We start from the raw sequence: 23,352 nt of genomic DNA, 5'->3' as shown, positions 1-23,352 counted from the left end.
CGGGGCGGGGCCCAGATTGCTGCAAGCTGCTATGAGAGGAAGCCAGGCCTGAGCCCCAGGCCCGGTGGGGGGGGGGGGGGGATGCAGCGTGGGGAAGGAGGTGCTATGGAACAGCACCCCTCCTCCCCCCTGCGAGGTAGCAGCTTGCAGCCAGAAGCTGGCTGTGGTTTGGCAGGCCCGGATGTGGGCTGCGGGGGCCGGGCAGGAGGGCCTGGCCCTCACCCGGCACCCTGTGCTCCACCAGCACAGAGCAGAGTCCAGAGCTGTGAGAAGCCCCAGCGGGCCCCCTTCTCCCTGTCTGCACCCAGAAACCTCCCCGGCTGACCACAGGGCTATTTATGTGTGTGGCCACCACGAAAAGGCCATTCGTGGTTCACAGCCTGCCACGTGCCGTGCACACTCAGCCTCAGGCTTGTGGCTACAGTTTTGTTGGCCCCTGTTGAAGGGTGCTTGTTGCCCTCGGGCCCTCAACACCGTAGACTCCCAAGGAGACAGCGATGTTGACCATCACTAGCTGCTGACCAGCAGGCTGCCCCTCTTGTCCCAGGTGCACCTGACGATGTTCCAGGAAGGGGAGTACGGCTTGGGGTGAGAAGAACAGCTAATGTCTAGTGAGCACGGACTCGGCTGTAGAAATCACCCTCAGCACTTTCCATGCGTTATCTCGTTTAATCCTTACAACAGCTCAACAAAGTAGACAAGATAGATGCTGTTGTCCTCATTTTACACAGGAGGCTACGCAGACTCAGAGAGGTTAAGTTATTTGCCCAGGTTGCACAGCTCATGAGGGAGGGAGCAGGAATGAGTAGCCAGGACTGTCCAGCTCCAACCCTCTGAACAGCTACCCGGTGCCGACAGTGACCATAAGAATGCTGGGCATTTCCCTGGTTTATAACCTCATATCTCATCACTTACACACTCCTTCGGAGAGTGCTTTTCTTATCACTCACGTCGCAGACCAGCACGGTGCTAAGCACTAAGGGGAGACAAAAACAAAAAACAAAAAACGGTTTTTGCCTTTGAGACGCTTGCAATTATAGCGGAGTGGTCAAGTGTGCAGAAGGTTGGACAACAACAGAAAAACAAATGTGATTAAGACCCCATGAGGGGCTGGGGTGCCTGGGTGGCACAGCGGTTAAGCGTCTGCCTTCGGCTCAGGGCGTGATCCTGGCATTATGGGATCGAGCCCCACATCAGGCTCCTCCGCTATGAGCCTGTTTCTTCCTCTCCCACTCCCCCTGCTTGTGCTCCCTCTCTCGCTGGCTGTCTCTGTCTCTGTCAAATAAATAAATAAAATCTTTAAAAAAGAAAAAAAAAAAAAAGACCCCATGAGGGGCACCTGGGTGGCTCAGTCGTTAAGCGTCTGCCTTCAGCTCAGGGCATTATCCCAGCGTTCTGGGATTGAGCCCCGCATCGGGCTCCCTGCTCCGCTGGGAGCCTGCTTCTTCCTCTCCCACTCCCCCTGCTTGTGTTCTGTCTCTTGCTGGCTGTCTCTCTCTCTGTGTCAAATAAATAAATAAAATCTTAAAAAAAAAAAAAAAAGCCCCCGTGAGTGCTGCAGACTGTGTCCCAAGGAAGAAATGAGAGAGCTGAGGGGGTGGGGAAAGCTCCACACAGCAGGGGTGACTTCACCTGGGCCTTGAAGGGAAGGATGGATAGAACTTGAAGACAGAGGAGAAAGCATTCCACTCACCGAAGACGAAACGGGTAACCTATCTAGGCTACTAGCTATTAAATAAATTAGAATTTATAGTTTAAAACCTTTCCACAAAGAAAACTCCAGACCAAGAAGAGTTCATTAGTGAAATCTACCAAACATTTAAGGAAGAAATAATATCAATTCTATACAAACTCTTCCAGAAAATTGAAGAGAGAGTACTTCCAGCTCATTCTATGGAGGCCAAACTCATCCTGCATAACAGTTAATTATATTATGTGTCAACTTGGCTGAGGCACAGTGCCCAGATATTTGGCCAAACACATCTGATTGTTGTCGGGAACGTAATTTTTGTAGTTGAGATTAACGTTTAAATCCGCAGACTGTGAGTAAAGCAGGTTATCCTCCATTGTGTGGGTGGGTGAGCCTCACCCAATCAGTTGAAGGCCTTACAGAAAAAAAACAGTGTGAGGTCCTCTGAGGAGGAGGGGACTCTGTCTCTAGACTGCCTTTGGACTCAAGCTGTAACATCAACTCTGCTCTGGGTCTCCAACCGGCCAGTTCACCCCGCCAGTTTTGGACTTGCCAACGTTCACTATCACATGAGCAGTTCCTTAAAATAAATCTCTCTCTCTCACTCCTCTCTTCCCTCCCTTCCTTCTCTCTCCCGTTTCCTACATACACAACCCGTTGGTTCTGTTTCTCTGGAGAACCCTAATGACAAACCCTGGTATCAAAACCAGGCAAAAACATTACAAGGAAAAAAAAAACAACTACAGACCAATATCCCTTACGAATAGATGCAAAAATTCTTCACTAAATTTTAACAAATTTAATCTAATAATATACAAAAAATAAAAAAAAAAAAAAGAATAGGGCCACCTGGCTGGCTCAGTCAGTGGAGTATGCAACTCCTGATCTTGGAGTTGTGAGTTCAAGCTCCACGTTGGGGGTAGAGTTTACTTAAAGAATATAGATAGATACATAGCTAGATAGAATAAAGAATACTACATGATGACCAAGTACAGTTTATTTCAGGAAAGCAGGACTGGAGCAACAGATCATGCCCCCAATATAATTTATCATATTAACAGACAGAAGAAGTAGAACCTTATAATCCTCTCAACAGATGCAGAAACACCATTTGACAATACTCGACAACTATTTTTACTAAAAATTCCCTGCAAACTAGAAAGAGAACGAAATATCCTCAATCTGTTAAAGAGCATCTAAGAAAAACCTCTGGCCATGTTTTCCCCTAAAATCACAAATAAGGCAAGAATATCCTCCCTTTCCTTCTATTCAGCATCGTACTGGAGGTTCTAGCCACCACGATAAGCTAGGGAACAGAAGTAAACTACATCCAGATTAGAAATAGAAAAGTTAAACTGGCTTTATTCACAAGCAACATGGTCATCTATGTAGAAATTCTGATGGGCTGTAGGGGCGCCTGGGTGGCTCAGTCGTTAAGCGTCTGCTTTTGGCTTGGGTTGTGATCCCAGGGTCCTGGGATCGAGCCCCGCTCCGGGCTCCCTGCTCAGAGGGAAGCCTGCTTCTCCCTCTCCCACTCCCCCTGCTTGTGTTCCCTCTCTTGCTGTGTCTCTCTGTCAAATAAATAAATAAAAATCTTAAAAAAAAAAAAAAAGAACAAGAAAAACTTAAAAAAAAAAAAGAAATTCTGACGGGCTTTAAAAAAAATGGTACTGTAATTAATATGTGAATTTAGGAAGTTTTCAGGGTATAGGATCAATATACAAAACAACTGTATTTCTAGATACCATCAATGAGCAATTGGAAATTGAAAGTTTAAAAATACCATATAAAAGAGCATCAAAAAATATAAAATCCTTAGGGGATAAACCTAACAAAAGATGTGTTTGTGGATTGGCAGAGTCAATATCATTAAGGTGTCGATTCTCCCCAAGTCGATCTATAAATTCAACACAATCCTGATCAAAATCCCAGCAGGCATTTTGTAGTAACTGAGAAGCTAGTTCACGTGGTTCTGCAAAGGACCTAGAACAGCCAGACCACTTTCTTCAGAAGTTGCATCTCAGTCTATCCACTCCTGAGTATTTATCCAACATATGTCCACACAATAATGTATATGAGAATGTTCATGGCAGCTTTATTGCTAATAGCCCAAACCAGGAAATAACCCAAAGACTATCAGCAGGTGAATGGTTAAAACAGCCGGTGGTATATCTATACGATGGAATACTACTGGAGAGTAAAAAGGAATAGAATATTGGTTGATGCACCAAGATGTATGAATCTCCAAATAATTATACTGAAGTGTAAGAAGCCAGACCAAAAAGGGTACATGTTACATTATTACAAATATATAAAAATCTAGAAAAACAAAAACTAACCTAGAATGACAGAACGCAGATCCGCGGTTGCCTGGAGGGTAGAGGGATAAGGAGAGGAAGGAGGGAGGGATTGCATGCAAAGGAGCCCAAGGAAACTGTTCAAGGTGTTGGATATATTCATCACCTTTATTGTGGTGATGTCTCACGAGTGCATACATGTGGCAAAACACATTTTATACTTTAAATATATGTAGTTCGTTCATGTTGGTTTACCTCAGTAAAGCTATTTTATTTTTAAGATTTATTTATTTATCGGGGTACCTGGGTGGCTCAGTCGTTAGGTGGCTGCCTTCAGCTCAGGTCATGATCCCAGGGTTCTGGGATCGAGCCCCGCATCGGGCTCCCTGCTCAGTGGGAAGCCTGCTTCTTCCTCTCCCACTCCCCCTGCTTGTGTTCCCTCTCTCGCTGTGTCTCTCTGTCAAATAAATAAAATCTTAAAAAAAAAAAAAGATTTATTTATTTATCTGAGAGAAAGAGAGAGTGTGTTGGGAGGAAAGGGAGAGAGAGAATCTCAAGCAGACTCCCCACTGAGTGTGGAGCGCAGCACAGGTCTTGATCTCATGACCCTGAGATCATGACCTGAGCCGAAATCAAGAGTCGTATGCTCAACTGTCCAAGCCACCCAGGCGCCCCAGTGAAGCTGTTTATTAAAACCAAAAAAAAAAAAAAAAGGGATGCCTGGCTGGCTCAGTCGGTTAAGCATCTGCCTTCAGCTCAGGTCATGGGATCGAGTCCCACATCAGGCTCCTTGCTCAGCGGGGAGCCTGCTTCTCCCTTTGCCTGCTGCTCCCCCTGCTTGTGCTCTCTGTCTCTCTCTAACAAATAAATGAATTAAGAAAAAAAAAAAAACTAAAAAAAGAAAGGCACAAAAAAAAAGAGAGAGAGAGAGAGAACCAAAGGGACACAAGTTTCCAGAAGGGCTCAGGTGGAGGGCAGTTTTCTCAACCTTGGCTTCACAAAGAAATCACCTTAAGCCGTTTGAAAGTCCTGATGCCCTCGCCCAAGATAATCAGAAGCTCTCGAGATTCCTAAGTGCATGCAATGTTGAGAACTGGTGAGAGGTATGCAGGGATATAGGAGCCTACAAGGACTACCAGGTGAAGGGAAGTGTGCAGGGTGTGGGAAGCAGACAAGTACTGGGTGCAGTAGAAGGCACCAGAAAGTTGCCCAAGGCGGAGGGATCCAATGTGAAAGCCACAGGCAGGCTGCAGAGGACTACAGTCCTAGGGATGTAAAGGGCAGAAATAAGCTATAACCATGAATGAATCAGGTGTGCACTGGAAGTTCATTGTCTCTAACAAAATCAGCCTCTACGTGTAGCTCAGGAAGATGGCAGGTAGAATCATCCAGATCTCTGGCTGTGTGGTTGTTCATTCTTTCCCACTTTGGGAACGCTGATCTTGGAAACTCCCACTCTTATTTTTTTTTAAAGATTTTTATTTATTTATTTGACAGAGATAGAGACAGCCAGCAAGAGAGGGAACACAAGCAGGGGGAGTGGGAGAGGAAGAAGCAGGCTCACAGCGGAGGAGCCCGATGTGGGGCTCGATCCCACAACGCCGGGATCACGCCCTGAGCCGAAGGCAGACACTTAACCGCTGTGCCACCCAGGCGCCCCTGGAAACTCCCACTCTTATTAAACTGTCGCGAAGTTGTTTCAGTTACCATAACTCAGAGAACAAAAGGAGGGGTTGCCCCTGTGGTAGACAGGAATGAGCATAAAGGACACGAAAGAGTCAGTGGCCGCAGTTCTTCTTCTAAACCAGAGACTCTCTGAATTGGGGCTGCTTCGGAATCACCTGGGGGCTAGGAGCCCAGAGTGGGGTCCACGTGTCCCTATTTTTAATAAATCCTTCAGGCTCCCAAGGTTTCAGAACCACCACCAACCCACTAGCTGAAAATGACATCCACTGAAAATATTCCAAGCCCCTGTCCGCTCTCCAAATCCAGCTTTCCGAGTGGGTGAAGAGGGATAATGAAGAGTTTCTGATATTAATTAGAAGGCAGGGGTGGGACAGGGACAGATTCTAAGGAAAGGAAGGTGCATGGTACCTTCTGTACAGGAGTAAAGGGTACTGAACAGGCCTATGTCGAAACATCCTTGCAACTAGAGGCTACCACTCCCAGGGGGTCATAAAGCCAAGGCCATCCCCTTAGCAGAAGTGGGACTTTGTCACATGCGCTCTCCAAGTCTTGATAAGAAGTGATCTCCTGGGCCCTTGATGTTTCCACCACCTCTGCTCATGATGTCATGGAAACTTCTGTGTGGCTGGGTCTGTAAACATAGCAGCCTGTCCTCAACTGTGGTGAGAAAACCAAAGCCCTTAAGGGGTTGTAATAGGGGGCTGGAGGCAACAAGCAGCAGAGGGAGCCCACTGGGCCAGAAACACCAGTGGGCCAGAAAGGGGTGGGAGACTGCCCATCACACTGTCCATCTGGGGCAGAGAAATGGCAACAATGCAGGAAGGACACAGGTGGGCAGGGAGGGCAAGCAAGGGTCCGGCCAAGTCAGGACAACTCCCATGCCTTGCCAGAGAGCCTTGAAAAGTCCAGGCACCTGCTGAGTGAAAGACGGTTTTATTGGCTGAGCAAGGGACGCAGTTACAGTCGATACTCCCATAAGCCACCGGTCTCAGGTTCACTTCTTCCGAGGCCAGTTTTCACCAAGATGACTGTACTGAGCATCATTCCGATCTCGAAGGGGCTAGGAGGTGAGAAGGGGGAACCGTAAGGCAGGGTCGGGTTCTCCCAGGGAAGACCGCAGTAGGCCTCAGAGATGAGAGCTCTTGCCTGAGTTTTCCAACCCTACCAGTGATGAGTTCCCCACTAGGACCCTTCATCCGTACGCATAACACCTAGCATCAGCCTCTTCATCCCCTCCCATCCCCTCCCATTCATGTCTTCTTCCCCTCAGGGCTCACCTGATAGAGCTGGTCATTTTCCAACAGAACTTGAGTGTCAGCCGCTAGAAGAAACAAAGGGAAAGCGTCATTAACGACCTAGGAGGATGGGACAATGAGAGCTCATGAACATTGCAGGAGGACTGCAGCTGGTCATACCCTCAGAAGTCTGCATGGGCAGTATGGGCACAAGTCTTCCAATAACCAGTGTTAGGAGTCCTTGGGATATTGCGAGAGTGACTCCCAGATGAGATACAACCCACTGCCAGCCCCTTTCTTAGCAGGTGCACACTCACACCCACACCCACAACATACATGTGCACGCACGCACACTCTGTCCCTTCTACTTACCCTTGGAGAGCCTTCCAGTCTCATGTCCAGCAAAGCAATAGACTCCCAAAGCAAGGAGCAGAGTGGCAATTATGTCAGTGATGACGATGCCAGCCAGGGTGGCTGAGTCCAGCTCCACACAGTTCTGACACACTGGCAGGGAAGGGGAGCAAGAGGAGAGCTGGAGAGCCTTCAAGACCAAGGAACCGTCTCTGCCTCCTAGGGCAACCCCAGGACCTCACACCAAGACCCAAACTTCAGTAAGATCCCTGGAGAAAGGCCTGCTGATGCCCTTGCTACACACACCTCTGCCCTTAATCCCAAGGAATCCCTGAAAAGAGCCAAGAAGCAGTACTAGCTTTGTAAGAATGTAAACAAGGCAGCAGGGCCAAACCACTCTCCCAACCAAGCCTCTACTGCTTGAGTGACAAGGCCCCTGCTGTTTTTTCCATCAGTTAAGCTCCAACGTCTGGCTCATATCATTACAAGAGTGACCCCACTTTGTTTAGAGAACACTTTGGTCCATCATAGTCCCCTCTGGGTACAAGGTTCTCATATTCAGAGGTCCCATTCATTCCAACCCAAAGGATCCAAAAGGCACATACTTCGATAGTATACTTGCGTGTAAGTTGCTTTGTCATCTTGTTCATCTGTCCCGTTGCACCTATACATTCCTCGTGGGTCCAGGATGCGTTTTCCCAAGTTCCAACTTTTATTCTGTGAGAGTGGTGTTCCCATTGTTCCCTCTACCAGTATGATGCTGGTATTGCAATGCAGGAACACCTGGTCCTCAAATTCCTCCACGTCTACCTTGGAGGGGCTCACTACAAGGAAAACAACAACAAAAAAATCCAACCATGATTGCAGCCAGCTGTTCGATCTGCAGCAGATGCCTTATTCTGCTGAGGTTTATACTTTAAAAAGGACCACTTTCTAAGTCTAGGACAATTTATGGTTTCTAGTGAGAGAGGCAGAAGTCACAAGAAAAAGGCTTTGGGAGACTTTCCATGAACTGCAGGGGCCAGGAAGGATGCAAGGATTCAGTCCAAGCAGAGCACAGATCCTGATGGACATGGAGCAAAAGAGAAAACTGTGGACCCGGGTGGATCCAGGAACCTTCCTGGAAATGAGTTCAGACCACTGATTAGAAGTAGAAGGGGAGTGTAGACTGCTGAAGCACCCAGGAGATATGGAAAGGCAGAAGAATGTTCCTTGGCTGGAAATGACCACACTTGTTCTCCAACAAAACTTTTTTTAAGATTTTATTTATTTACTAGAGACAGAGAGAGAGCAGGAGCAGCGGGGGAAGGGAAGGGGGGGCAGAGGGAGAAGCAGCCTCCCTGCTGAGCAGGGAGCCCAAGGAGGGGCTTGACAAGGGGCTCGATGAACGGCTTGATCCCTTGACCCTGAGATCATGACCTGAGACAAAGGCAGATGCTTAACCGATTGAGTCACCCAGGTGCCCCTCCAACAAAACTTCTAATTCTACTTCCCAACCATCTACAACCCTCCCACTTGAACTTCTCAGCCTCTTCCCTCCCTCTTTGCCCCTGCCCCAACAACTACCAAGAGAACGGGACTCTCACCACTAAAGTCTTTCCAAGGACAAGTCTTTCCCCAACCCCAGTGATGGTTGGGGTAGGAGAGAAGCTGGTATGAATTACTCCAGAAGGAGACCCAGGGCAAATCCCATGTAAAGATTTTTAGTTATTCTACCCTTGATTAAGGGGAGGGAGGTAGAAAAAAAATTATCAAAATCACTCTTGGGGCTCCACACAACTCAAGCCTTGTAGGGAATTTAAGGGCTGGAGGTATGCACAGCACCTTTCTAGATCCACTGGATTGCTTTGACTGAGAGCATCTTCACAGCCCCCGGACGCACAAGAATCTGTATCTCCAATCCCAGGGAAAAGTGGAATCCAGATTTCCCCCGAATTCATATTCAGTTACCTATTTGAATACAAGAGCATCGTCTGGGAAACCCGCAAAGAGCCGTTTCTCGTGCATCTCAAGCAGGCCAAGAGTATGTGCGTGTATCTCAGGAAGATACACGTACACCAGATGCTTCATATCCTACAATCACGTCTTCCATGGGAATCTGTTTTCATTGGAAACCCCGGATGTCCCAAAGCATTTGTCCCCATTTGCCTGAGATTGAGGGGGTGTCTGGGACAAGGCACTATCAGTTTTAAGACCAGGCAAACCAAGATGAGTTGATATCCTACCACCCCAGACCTGCCCTCCTTCCTTCTCAACCTAAAGTTAGCTTTCTCTTAAAGCATCCCCCTGAGAACTGGGGCATGGCTCCTGGTGGTGAAAAATTATGGCCAAATGGCTAAGAGTCCTAGATACCAGAGACTCTCTGTCCTAGAAGGACTAGCGCTCCCTTACCAGCCTTAGGCTCAGGCCCCCGCAGACTGCACATTTCCTGCCAATCTCTCGCCTAAGACCTTTAGAGAGATATTCAAGGCTACCACGCGCACCTAGCTGGAGTCAATCAAAGCCAAGGGCCTGTTTCCCAAACCCAAACCCTGTGCTGCATCCCAACCCTGCCCTCCTTGACAACTCTGCCTGGTGAAGTGAAGCTAGCATTAAGAAAGACTTCCAAGTGGAGTTCAGTCCAGGTGCGAATGTCCCTCTCAGGTCCCTTCTCCGAGATGCCCCCACCACCTGGAGAAGCCTTACCTCGGGAGAGAAGGACAGCCAGTATCAAGCCAGCCAGAAATCTACAGTGTTCCATTTTCCAGCAGAATCCCTTCAGTAGGTAGACCCAGATCACAGAACTATCAGCCAGGGTGAGAGATGCCCTCCCCCAACTGACTCATGGGTACCCGGAAAAAGTAAAGGAGTGGGGGAGGAACTAGAAGACGCCTATTTCTCTGCTCTCTGCCGTTGATCACGGGAGACTGTCAGGGTAGCGGTAGACTGGGGGTGGGGTAGGAAGGAAGCAGGTGCAAATTGCTCTTTCTCCATGCACTGAGCTTGGGGGTGAGGTGGAAGAGAGAGCAGAGAATGTGGAAAAGGTTGCCTAGACTTCTAGGAAGTAAAAGAATATTTAGGATGTTCTTTCCCTGGTCACTGATGAAAAACAGTAATATCAGAGTTTCTGTCAACAGGGTAACTACATTTAGTCACCCCCTGAAAGCTGCCAGCTCTCAAAACCCTTGCGAGAGACTGTGAGCCCCGTCCCATAAGCCATACCAGCAAAATTCTCCCCATTTCTGGTCTTTCTTGGGACCCTGTCAAAGATCCTCCCTGGGCAGCCTGGGACACCAGACTATGTAGTTTCTTACCAGTGGGAGGTTGGGCTTTGGAGCCCCCCAAAGCAGACATTTGAATCCCAGCTCCAATACTGCCTACCCACTGGTCCTGGGCCAGTCATGGAATTTTTCAGAGCCTAATCCCTCAGTATCCCAATAAGGATTCAGACAAGACGTTTGCATGGTACGTGAGACATCACATTTGCTCAATAAGAGATAATTATTAATAACAATATGATTGACTCACAGGCAGAGTTGAGCCTCCCCAGGAGATAAGTGGACTTTTCTCCCCTGTGGCCTATGGGTACCCAAACTGTCTACACTGCCAGAGTTGGAGTGTAATTTACCTGAGGGCAGAGATAGCATGTATCTTTCTCCTTTCTGTATCTCCACCACCTGGCTTATGCCTGGCACACAACGAGAGGTCTGTAGATTTTTGTTGACTCACTGACTGACCGGCTGAGGGAGATAGAGGCCTAAGATCCTGGAAACTCAGCTCAGGATCTGGTCCTGGAAACGTATGGCTTGTCTCGTTGCAATTATCCTACCTATTCTCTTCCAGGCAGCACCTTTTTGATGACCTTGTCTCAGAAGAGCAGTGAAAAATTCCTGAGCAAGGGCCTGGACTGAGGTGGTGCTGGGTTCAGAACTCCAGCCCTATGCACATAAGTGCTCTCACCGAAATGCATTAGTTGTAGCAACAAGCAACAACCGGCTGACGTTCTAGCAACAAGCAGTGGCAGAGGTGTTTACCCCTCTCATGAAGAAAGCGGCCCAAGCCATCTCCTACCCGAACCCAAGGGGTTTCTCTGTGCCAGCTATCTCTGAGATGGAGATCCAGCACTCTCTCCCTTTCCCTCCCTCCACCTCCCATTCTCTACTTCTTCACAGAAAGCCAGATACATATGCACCTGCAGCCTCACTGAGGCCCCTCTCTGCCCACATTTGAAGCAGAGGGTGGTGGCTCTGGATTCGTGCCTCCTCTCAGGGGCCCCAGTCTGAATGATGCTGGGCGGAGCCAGACTAGCTGCTCTGCAGGCCGGCTGGCTGCTGGAAGTTGCTTAGTGCTTCGGGGGGAAAGGCAGAGACTGACATGGAGCTGGGGAAGCATCTGGCTGGCCTCATCTTGGCTGTCACTCTTCTTCAAGGTACGGGGTTCTGGTGGTCCAGAGAAAGGCTCAGGGGAAGAGATCATTACTGGGAGAGAAAGGATATTGGGATCTCTAACCTCAAGCCTACCTCAGTTGTCACACTAGAATTCTGAGAAGGAAGGGCAAAAATGAAGCCTCTTACTGTTCTCTGCTAGAGAGAAGCAATGTCCCATGGGAGAGATGAGATCCTTGTTTCTTAAGAAATGAAAACAGAGGACTCTACTGGCGAGAGAGAGGACCCGGATGCCGCCATCTTAGGTTGCCTGTAGCCCAAAAGGGCACAGGCCAGAAACCTGAAAAGAAAAGTATGTGTTCCTTAACTCAGAGCTGGAGTTAGGAGGAGACCTATAAGGCATTCACTCACTCAGTTGGTCAGTGGGTCAACTGGTCAACAAATATGAGTGAGATCCTGTTACATGATAGGCTAGGAGGATGTAAGGATGAATAAAAACCTTCTTCCCTAGTGAGCTTATAGTCTAATTGGAGAGAGAAGCTTCAGTGTCACCAGACTGGGTGTAAGGTGCAATGTACGAATATTCTGTTGGAAAGAAACAATAGGAAGTGGATGGACTGGGTTTATGCCTAGAATCTTGACTAGAGATGGTTCTCCACACACGGGGAAGCTAAAACCATGAAAGTTGTTGAATGCATACAAGTACTATGTGAGATGTGAGGAAGAGGGGCTGAGGAAGGAACTGAGAGGATATCAACCTCTAAAGGGTAGTCAGAGAAAAATATCTCAGAAAAGAGATAAGAGGATGATCAAAGAGCTAGAATAATCAGATGAGTGCAATACCACAGAAACCAAGGGAGTAGAGAGCTTCCAGAAGGAAAGAACCACCAATGGTGAAATATTATAGAGACGTCCTGCTGATAGAAGAATATATTTAAGAGTTTAAGTTTGTGGGATTTGACAAAATAAAGACTATGGGTGATTCGTAACACTTTCAGTGGGGTAGTATGAGTGGAAACTGAATGGAAATGTGTAGAAGATGAGGGTGGGTGATAAAGTGCACCAAGTATAGACTATTCTTTGAGGCTTTTGGATAAGAAAAGAAGAGAGTTTGAGTTTGAGTGGTAAGTAGAAAAGGAAATAGGATCTAAGACGAAATATTTTTGAGTGTGAGAGAAATGTGAGCACATATCTAGGCTAAAGGAAAACACAGCGAGTAGAGCAAGTTCCTGGAGTTGATGTTGAAAGGATGGAGTCAAGAGTGGGATCAAGGATGCAGAGGAGAAGGCAACCATACCCTCTGAGATGAGGAGAAAGGAAGTACGGATAGCTTTGGCCATGGGTAGGCATGTAGATGGGAAGGAAGCTGGAGAAGGTCATTACAGCATCTATGTTCTCAACCACCTAAGTGGCAGGACAATGCCACTTGCTGAAACTGAGCTGGGTGATGGTTCCATGGGGGGCTTGAGGAGGACAGTAAGAGTTTAGGATGATTTCAGCAGGAAATGGAAGAAGAGCCACTAAAGACCACACAGGCGGAGGGGCAGGGCTGAAAGCCTGTGCGAGGCGGCTAGATACAGCAGAAAGAGCAACAGAAACCTGAGCTCTGGGTCCAAGCTCTGCCACCGATGATCTGTGTGAGATTGGATGATGCCTCCTTCCTATGGGCTCTGTCCTCTTACCAGTCAACCTAGGAAATTCGGCTGCATGAGCTCTCAAATCCTAAAAAGAAAGAAGACCTAGAGAAGCAAAATTAAAGGCTGTTCACCATCAGTTGCACCGTCCCTCCTATAGAATTGGAGTTAGAACAAGGGCCTCTTTGTCCCTCCCATGGTGGTCAGGTGGTCAGGGAGAACCGCCACTGAGAAATCTGCTTAACTGTTTGCCTTGCTTTTTTTTTTTTTTTAATTCACTCATTCATTCATTCATGCACTCGTGCAACAAATATAAAGCTCCTACCATGTTCCAAACACTATGCTAGGTACTATTAACAATCGGTTCAGTCCTGCAAGAAGTTCTAAAACAACGGACTCCTTCCAACTATTTCCATCATACTTTTTTTTCCCCCTTCGTACTTTGATTCATGCTTCCTCTGTCCCCATCACACGCTCCACCTCCAGAGACACTACCTCTCCATCCTTTTCCAACCTGTGTCTTTGCTCAGCAATTCTTTTTCCCCAAATGTCTTTCTCTGTCTGGTGAATTATTCAATTCCCAACCAAATGTTGGGAATTATTCAAGGCCCAACCAAATGTTACCTTCTCTGTTAAGTTTTCCCTGTCCCCGACTCTTGGGCAAAATCAATAACTTCTAGCCCCTTTCAAATGCATTCACATGACTACTAAAGGTAATTTATAAATTCTATTATATTAATTACATGTGTGTTTATTTTTCCTACTTCATCGTAAACTCTTTGGAAGCAGCAAGTTAGTTCTTTATATCACCACTCTTGTGTTTCACACTGCTTAATCATGTCAGGTACCTCATAGTGCGTGGTAAATGTCTGCATTCGATCCAACTGACCTGAATTCCAGAACTAGTCCTCTGTAGTACGTCTACCAATGCAACTCTACGACACTGAGTTTTGAGACAGATTTGAGGGCTGTCGAATAGCCACCTCCCCTAGGACGTTCAGGGTTCCTACAAGAAATGGATCACCGAGGCTGAGGAATTTAGAATACTCTAAAAGGTCTTTAGTTAGTGTAAACCCACTTGTTGCCAGAGCTTTAGCTGCTAAAAAAGCAGAGCATTCCGGCCTGTACAGGCAATATCTTTATGTATCGTTCTGATGCTAGCCGTCCAGAGTTAACATCAGACCCCACAGGTTAAGGGCACTGTGCCCAACAAGACTGCCCTCACTTTAAGTTCCAGGCACAAGTTCCGGGCACCTACCCTTCTGACAAACTGGGTACAAATCTGGAGGGTTCCCAGATTAGATAATTTGTTAGAACGACTCACAAGACTCAGGAAAGTGCCATATTTACTATTACAGTTTGGATTTTTTTAAAGATTTATTTATTTATTTGAGAGAGAGAGAGAGAACATGAGCAGGGGGAGGGGCAGAGGGAGAGGCAGAAGCCGACTCCTGGCTGAGCAGGGAGCCCCACGCGGGGCTCCATCCCAGAACTCCAGGACCAAGACCTGAGCTGAAGGCAAATGCTTAATGACTGAGCCACCCAGGCGCCACTTTACTATTACAGCTTAATTATAAAAAATAAAATCAGGATTTTCCAAATGAAGAGATACAAAAGGTGAGATCTGAGAAGGCCCTGAACACAGAGCTTCTGTGCCCTCTCCCTGTGGACATGCACAACCCTCCTAGTATATTGATGCATTTACCAACCAGGAAGCTCTACTGAGGTTTTTTTTTTCCTTGACTTTTTTTTTTAAGAGAACGGGAGAGTGTGGGGGGGAAGAAGGAGAGGGAGAGAATCTCAAGCAGGCTCTGGGGGCTTGATCTCACCACCCAGAGATCATGACCTGAGCTGAAACCAAGAGTCAAATGTTCAACAAGCTGAGCCACCCAGGGGCCCCTCCACTGAGTTGTTTTGTTTGTTTGTTTTTTAAGATTTTCTTTATTTGACAGAGAAAGAGAGAGAGCACAGGCTGAGGGAGCAGGAGGCAGAGGCAGAGGGAGAAGCAGGCTCCCCGCTGAGCACTGAGCCAGATGTGGGACTCAATCCCAGCACTCTGGGATCATGACCTGAGCCCAAGGCAGGCGCTTCACTGACTCAGCCACCCAGGGGCCCCTCCACTGAGTTTTTATTGGGGTTTCATGACATAGGTATACTTGATTGAATTGTTGGCCATGTGACTGAACTCGATCTTCAGTTCCCTTCCCCTCCCAGGGCTCAAATTCCCAGATTACACGGGTCTTGACCAGCCCCATCCTGAGTCATCTCGTAACAAATTCATGTATGGGCCAAAAGCCCACTAAGGGGTCCCTGGGTGGCTCAGTCAGTTGAGCGTCCAACTCTTGATTTCAGCTCAGATCATGATCTCAGGGCTGTGGGATTCCCTCCCAGGAATCCATGACAAAGACCGGACAAATTCTTTATTATACAACAACCTGAATTCAATTTGGTGATTTAGGCTACAACCCAGGGAAATAAGTATAGATACTGTCCACTCTCCTAGATTAGAATATCTCTCTATCTTGGCCTCGAATGACCAAGGAAATGACCCTTCAGGGCATCTGGACAACTCTATGCCCAGCTAATCCTCTGTCTCTCTTCTGTCTCTACAGGCACTACAGCCCAGAAGAAGCAAGGTAGGGTGCATGGCTTCGTTCCATCCTCAGACTCTGAGGAAGTTCATGAAATATGGTCCCTACTCTAGCAGTCCTATAGGACTGAGCGACAGAAGGGATGGGATGATGAGTAATAAAAGCAATGAGAGGTCATCGTCAACGAAATGAGTCAAGACCTTTCTGGGCAGCTTTCCTGTAACCAAGCTAATTTTCTAGTTCTTGGAGTAGAAACAGGACCCCAGCGGCTAGGCACTATTCAAAGTGGGACCCATGGACCAACACCATTGGCATCATGTTAGAAATGCCCCATTTCAGCCCCTTCCCAGAACTACTAAATAGAATCTGAAATTCTCACTAGATTCCCCATGTGATCCATGTGCACATTAAAGTTTGAGAAGCACCACTACAAAGGTCTTGTCCTGATAGCCTGGGGCAGGGGAAATTTCAGAGGAAAGATCCTTAACAGACAAGGGCTTTTCCCATTTCAGAAGTTCCTGTGGTAAAAGTGGATGGCGACCAAGAAGACGGTTCAGTACTTCTGACTTGCGAGTCACAAGACAAAGACGTCAAATGGTTTAAAGATGGGAAGCAAATAACTTCTCTCCATAAAAATAAGAAGAAGTTGAATCTGGGAAGCAGTATCAAGGACCCTCAAGGGATATATCAGTGTCAAGGATCAAGCAACATTTCAAAACCACTCCAAGTATATTACAGGAGTATGTAATCCCCTTCGGTTTGCTTGTTGTCCAATTAAGCGGTATTTGCTTAATAGACACTAAATAGTTCTTGTTCTCTTAATCTCTGCTTGCCTTTTTTTGAATATAACAAGACAGTTCCCCCATCTCCTTGGAAAAGGGTAACTGGTCCTGTAAAGCCTGGTTTAATTTGGGATAGGCCCTCATGGATTGGAGCAGTCAGCTATTTATATAAACTGAGTTGGGGTAGCTCAGGGAGAGAGAGGGGATTACAAGGTGAGCAGCCATGAAATGTAGAAGGCAGCTGACCATGGAGAAGGGGATCTGATCGTCCTTCTATTTCATATAGCTCCCAGCGGTCAGACTACATAAGCTCCCCCAGGATGCCTGGGGAACGGAGGGCTATCAAGAGGTATTGCATTCTTAGTCCAGGGATCTTCCCAGGCAATGCCCTTGCCATGCCTTGCACAGAAAGAGGAGTCTGCTACCCTAAATGGAGGCATTAGCATGTGTAGGCAAGAGAAAAAGATGCAGAAGAACCACCTGCACAGCCTGAAGGAACCTTGTCCCTCCCTTTCCCCACAGTGTGTCAGAATTGCATTGACCTGAATGCAGGCACTGTATCCGGCTTTGTCCTCGCTGAAGTCATCAGCGTTTTCTTCCTTGCTGTCGGGGTTTACTTCATTGCTGGACAGGATGGAGTTCGCCAGTCAAGAGGTAAAAGAATGTTCCTCAATAAAAGATGAGACGACCTGGGACCCTCAGTTTCCTTCCTACCATAATAGACCCAATAGAAGAGATAAGGTGGGCATGTATTGCCATCTAGCCCAATCGGGTGAAAAGGACACTCACAGCATATTTACCTGTCTCAAGAGCCACCTCCCTCTGATTTTCCTCTGATTCCTCTGATTTTTTTAAAAACCTCTTTAATTGAACTAAAACCTACAGAGAGAACCACGCATGGATGACAAGCCTACCGCTAAAGAGGCAAACCCACCCATGAATCCAACACCCAGTTTAAGAAAGAGAATATTACCAACACCCTAGAAGTCCCCCTTCTGGTCACTTTTGGCCTCTACCTGTCCCCCAAAGGGAGTACTCTCCTGACTTCTAACGACATTGATTAATTTTGCCTGTTTTCATTCCTTTTGTCAATGGGCTCCTACAGAAGTACTCTTGCGTGTGTGCTCCTGTTATTCGAAAAACATGCTTGTGAGATCTTCCCACCTTGTTGTATGTAGATGGATTGCACCAAGCCTTATTGCTGTTTAGTGCTCCAGTGTGTGAATGTAACCCAATTTCTTCGCCATTCTACCTTGCGTATTTTTTTGGTTTTTTTTGTTTGTTTGTTTTGTAGCTTCAGACAAACAGACTCTGTTGTCCAATGACCAGCTTTACCAGGTAAGGGAAAGGGGAATGAAAGCGACGTTGCCGCAATTCGTAGTAAAATTGGGGGATGGCGACAAGTTATTCAGAGGTACTGTACAGATAAGGAACGGCTTAGGGCATAGCGGATGATTACACAGTTATGCTTTGGGTAGAATGGATGAAATGAAGAGAAAGGCTGAGCGAGACTAAGGTCAGGATCCAGTGAGAAAAAGTTGAAGAACACAGCGAGAGGGACACACGAAGCAACTATATACAGAGCCTCCATCCTCCTTGTCCTCTTTCCACCCCCGGGACAGTGCACCCACTCCAAAGCCTTGCACACGAAAAGCATTCAATAAATATGCATCAAATTAATTCATAGAGGAGGAGGGAAAATGAGTTTGATTGTGCTGTCTTTTTAAGCCCCTCAGGGATCGGGAAAATGACCAATACGGCCACCTTCAAGGAAAGCGACTGAGGAAAAACTGAACTCAGGACTCCAAGTAGGTATGTCCTTCTATACTGATCCTAAGAAATTACCTTTCCCAGGGCGCCTGAGTGGCTCAGTCAGTTAAGCATCTGATTCTTGATTTTGGCTCAGGTCATAATCTTAGGGTCGCGAGATGGAGCCCCACACAGGGCTCTGTGTTCAGCACAGAGCCTGCTTAAGATTCTCTCTCACCTTCTCCCTCTGCCCCTACCCCCAGTGCTCGCTTGCTCGCTCTCTAAACCTTTCCTTTATCTGCCTTCCCATCTCTTGCCAAGTCTATCTCCTTTTTCCAGGCAGTTCTAAGCTTAGGGGAGGGTGGGTGACGGATATAGTTCTTTGTCGTGAGGGGACCGTCCTGCACACTGTAGGGTTTTTGGCAGTATCCCTGGCCTCTATCCACCAGATGTCGGTAGTACCCCCAGTTGTAACAATCAAAAATATTTCCAGGTATTTCAAGTGCCAGGGCAAAACCAGCATTCATGATGAACCACTGACCTATATCAAACTTTTGACCAACCAATCAATCAATCAATCAATCAAGTTTCAATCAGGAAAACAGGACCCAAGCATTATTTGGTTTTCTGAACCAATCCCAGTTTTTTTTTTTTTTTCAATCCAGGTGTTCTCCCTTCTGGACAGTTCTCAGAAACATGGCAATACCTTTTGGAGCACTCCTAGCAGAGAGACTTTCAGCCCTAAATCTAGATTCAAGTTTCTCAAAGGTGACAAATGGAGAAGAAAGCCCATCAGAGCAAATTTGGATTTTTCTCAAAATAAAATAAACGAAAAGGAAAGTAAAAATATGTATGTGTTGCTGGAGCGCCACCTGTTGGGAGGTAATTTTTTCTGTAAAAGAAAATTGAAAAGGTCAAATAACCCGCTCCATTTGAATATTACTTTTTAAAGTTCTAATTTTTTATTTACGTTCTGTATAAGTCATAATTTACATGGTTAAAGTATGCAATGAAAGGTCTCCCTCCACCTACATCCCCAGCCATTCAGTTGTCCTCTCCAGAGACAAACAATATACTAGTTTCTAACGTATCTTTATAAGGCATATAAGGTATTATACATCAGAGGTATTCTAGGCATACATAAGCAAACTCTTAAGTACACATTATTCTTCCCTTCCCTATTTTTCACACAAATGGTATCATACTATACATCTTGCACTTTCACCTAATAAGCCTTAAAATTATTTCATACCAGTAAGTAAAGGAGCACCTTTTTTTTTTTTTAATGCAACCACATTGCATAGACTCGCTATGATTTGTTTAATCAGTCCTCTATTGATGGACAAAATATTGCTGCCAATATTTTGCTCTTACAGTGCTGCAAGGACTAACATTGTATAAATATCAGTTACAAAATAATTGTATTGAGGTGTAATTTACATGCTATAAAGTTCACTCATTTTAAGCAATTTCTCCTGCTCTCAGTAAATTTAACAAAATTTACCCAGCTATGCAATCACCTTAATCATTAGAACATTTCCATCACCCTCTTAATATTTTTTCTGCTGTTTGCAGTCATTCCCTGTTCCCACCCTCAGCTCCAGGCAACCACTGATCTCTTTTCTGTCAGATTTGCCTTTTCCGCACATTTCATATAAATGGAATTATACAATATGCTGTTAATCATACAATGTGCTGGACATTCTCATGCTAATCTTTGTGTGGCCCCCATGTCTTCATTTCTCTGGGGTTGATACCTAGGAGTGAAGAATTACTGGGTTGTATTGCAAATTTATGTTTAACTTTTTAAGAAATTCCCTGTACCATTTTACATTCCCACTAGCAATGGATGAGGGTTTCTGTTTCTCCATATCCTCACCAATATTTGTTACTTTATTTTTTCTAATATAGCCATTCTTCTAGGTATAAAATGGTATCTTACTGTACTTTTAATTTGCATTTCCCTAATGACTAATGTTGAACATCTTTTCGTGTGTTTGTCTGCCATTCTTATATCTTTAGTGAACCGTCTATTTTAAATCTTTTTTTTCTAATTTGCATTGTCTTACTGTTGAATTGAAAGAGTTCTTCTAGGGGTGCCTGGGTGGCGCAGTCGTTAAGCGTCTGCCCTCGGCTCAGGGCGTGATCCCGGCATTCTGGGATTGAGTCCCACATCGGGCTCCTCTGCTGGGAGCCTGCTTCTTCCTCTCCCACTCCCCCTGCTTGTGTTCCCTCTCTTGCTGGCTGTCTCTCTCTGTCAAATAAATAAATAAAATCTTAAAAAAAAAAGAAAGAAAGAAAGAGTTCTATATTTTGAATACAAGTCCTTTATTACATATATGATTTGCAAATACATCTACCAGTCTGTGGCTTGTCTTTTCATTCTCTTCATGGTGACTTTTAAAGCACAAACATTTTTAATTTTGATGAAGTCCGTTTTACCCATTTTTATTGTGCATTGTGCTTTTGGTATCATGGCTAAGAAATCTTTGCCAAACCCAAGGTCACAAAGATTTCTCCTATGTCTTCTTTTTATAGTTTTTAAAGTTCCATAGTTTTAGTTCTGACAAATGTCATTTTGAACGTACTTAGAACAATTCATAACATATACAAATAAATGAGATTTGGAAGCCATAATGTATTTGCATTTGTAATTTTATTGCACTTCATGGAGGTTGGGCCAGTGCTTACTCCCAATAACAATAATTGAGAGTGCCTTTTACTCCACACTTTTTGAACTTTGCCAATCTGATAAGTTAAAAACAGCATCTCAGTGTAGTTTTATTTTGCATTTTCCTTATTAAAAATGCAAGTGAACCATGTGTTTTTCCTTCTCATGATATACAGGCTCAAATCCTTTTATCTTTTTCTTACTGATTTGCAACAGCCCTTTACATATGTGGGAAACTAGATCTTTTGTTTGTCATATTAGTTGCAGATATTTTTCCACGTTTGGTATTTGTTCTTTGACTTGATGATGATTGGTTTTCTATGCACATTTTATTTATCTGCATATGGTAGAATTCACTGGTCTTTTGTGGCTTCTAGGTTGTTTCCTATTTAGAAACATCTTCCGCATTTTAAGATTATTCTTTTAGGGGCAACTGGGTGGCTCAGTCAGTTAAACGTCTATCTTCGGCTCAGGTCATGATCACAGGGTCCTGGGATCAAGCTCCGAGTCAGGCTCCCTGCTCAGTGGGGAGTCTGCTTCTCCCTCTGCCTCTGCCGCTCCCAACTGCTCAGTCTCTCTCTCAAAGAAATAAACTCATTTAAAAAATGATTATTCTTTTAAAAAAGTTTTCCTATGAATTCTTCTGACATTCTTATGGTTTCATTTTATACATTTAAATGAATGATCCGTCTTGAATTAATTTCAATGTAAAGGCCTAACATATTAACTTTCATACCGGATAGTTACCCAGTCACTCCAGAACTATTTTTCAAATGAACCATCGTTTGGCCATTGATTTTAAATGGTGTTACCACTCCGCTCTCACCAGATTGTAAACTCCAGGAAGGAAAGGATTTGTGTATTTTTTACAATGTATCTTCAGAAACTAGTATAATGCTGGAACAAGACAGGCATTCAAAAATTGCACAGCACTCTGTGTTTGTGTATGTGTGTGTGGTGAAATACACATAACATGAAACTTACCATTTTAAACATTTTAAGTGTACTGTTCAGTGGCATTAAGTACATTCACAATGTTGTGCAACTGTCACCACCAACTATTTCAAGAACTTTTTTCATCATCTTAAACAATAATTCCCCAGTTCCCTTCCGCCAGCCCCTGGTAACCTCTATTCTACTTTTCTATCCCTATGAATTTGCCTATTCTAGGTACCACATATGAGTGGAATCATACAATATTTGTCCTTTTGTGTCTGGCTTTTTTCACATAACATAATGTTTTCAAGGTTTATCTGTGTTGTAGCATGTATTAGAATTTCAGCCTTTTTAAGGCTAAATAATAGTCAATTGTATATATACACCACATTTTGTTTATCCATTCATTTGTCAACACACATTTTGGGTTGTTTTCCCCTTTTGGCTATTATGAATAACATTGTTAGGAACATTGGTGTACAAGTATCTGTTCAAGTCCCTGCCCTCAATTCTTTGGTGCATACCCAGAAGTGCTGTATCATATAGTAATTCTATGTTTAACTATATAAGGAACCACCAAAATTTTCCCAGAGTGATGCACTATTTTACATTCCTCTCAGCAGTGCTCAAGGGTTCCTATCTCTCCTTCTCCTCACCAAACTTATTTTCCATTTTTTTGATAATAGACTTCCTAAAGGAGGTGAGGTATTATTTCATTGCACTTTCAATTTGCATTTTCGTAATGATTAGTGACATTGAACATCTTTTCGTGTGCTTATTGGCCATTTGTATATCTTCCTTGGAGGAATGTCTATTCAAGTCTATCGCCCATTTTTGAATCACACTGTGTGGTTTTTTGTTGTTGAGTTGTAGAAGTTCTTTATATATTTTGGACATTAATCCTTTATCAGACATATGATTTACAAATATTTTGTCACGTTCTATGAATTCTCTTTTCACTTGCACTCTTGAAAAGTATGCTGCTTTCACTGCCTTTGTATACCTCAAAGTAACCTTTTAGCATGCAAGTTGTCACCACTGTACAGATAAAACTGAAATCCAACGCTAGCATATCTTAGCACACCGCCTGACAACTATTAAGAGCTCAAAACTTTGTTATTGTTATTGTTGTTATTGCTGTAGTTGTTACCTCATAGATGATAATAATCTATGAAGAGTAACAAAAGCTGCTTCAAAAAGGCGTGACCCCGCTGGGAGAAATAGAAAGCAAAAGCCCACAGAGGTTGCCAGCAGCGCCAAAATCACCAAGTCTTACCCTTCGCCGACACACCAGATTTCAAAACCGCCTCGTATTTCACCAAGCTACAAACCAACCACCCCGCCCCCCCGACCCGCCCCCCATCCG

General features: G+C 45.1%; 2 protein-coding genes across 4 annotated transcripts; one reads left to right on the top strand and one right to left on the bottom strand.

Annotated features, from left to right (window-relative positions):
• Positions 1–6,589: 6,589 nt before the first annotated feature.
• On the bottom strand, positions 6,590–23,317 carry CD3D (CD3 delta subunit of T-cell receptor complex). Of its 2 annotated transcripts, XM_045797892.2 has the most exons (6): positions 23,263–23,317; positions 20,449–20,633; positions 7,865–8,083; positions 7,281–7,412; positions 6,951–6,994; positions 6,590–6,733 (listed from the first exon to the last, which is right to left on the bottom strand). In XM_045797892.2, exons 2-6 carry the CDS (start codon positions 20,552–20,554, stop codon positions 6,668–6,670), a joined length of 567 nt encoding a protein of 188 aa, XP_045653848.1. In that variant the 5' UTR covers positions 20,555–20,633; positions 23,263–23,317; the 3' UTR covers positions 6,590–6,667. The 2 variants fall into 2 exon arrangements, with proteins under 2 accessions (XP_045653848.1, XP_045653850.1); XM_045797894.2 differs by lacking the exons at positions 20,449–20,633; positions 23,263–23,317 and adding an exon at positions 9,945–10,142.
• CD3G (CD3 gamma subunit of T-cell receptor complex) lies at positions 11,538–19,229 on the top strand. Of its 2 annotated transcripts, none has more exons than XM_045797896.2 (7): positions 11,538–11,667; positions 15,870–15,893; positions 16,361–16,588; positions 17,153–17,284; positions 17,925–17,968; positions 18,359–18,438; positions 19,045–19,229. In XM_045797896.2, the coding sequence occupies exons 1-6, from the start codon at positions 11,613–11,615 to the stop codon at positions 18,422–18,424; spliced, it is 549 nt and encodes a 182-aa protein (XP_045653852.2). In that variant the 5' UTR covers positions 11,538–11,612; the 3' UTR covers positions 18,425–18,438; positions 19,045–19,229. The 2 variants fall into 2 exon arrangements, with proteins under 2 accessions (XP_045653852.2, XP_045653851.2); XM_045797895.2 differs by having other exon boundaries at positions 18,359–18,442; positions 19,045–19,224.
• Positions 23,318–23,352: the final 35 nt, after the last annotated feature.

This window comes from Ursus americanus, chromosome 16 (assembly GCF_024610735.1).
Source record: "Ursus americanus isolate L20-20 chromosome 16, mUrsAme1.1.p, whole genome shotgun sequence".
Classification (NCBI taxonomy): Eukaryota; Metazoa; Chordata; class Mammalia; order Carnivora; family Ursidae; genus Ursus; species Ursus americanus.
Note: the sequence above shows the minus strand (reverse complement) of the source record. Positions and strands in the feature narration are given on the sequence as shown.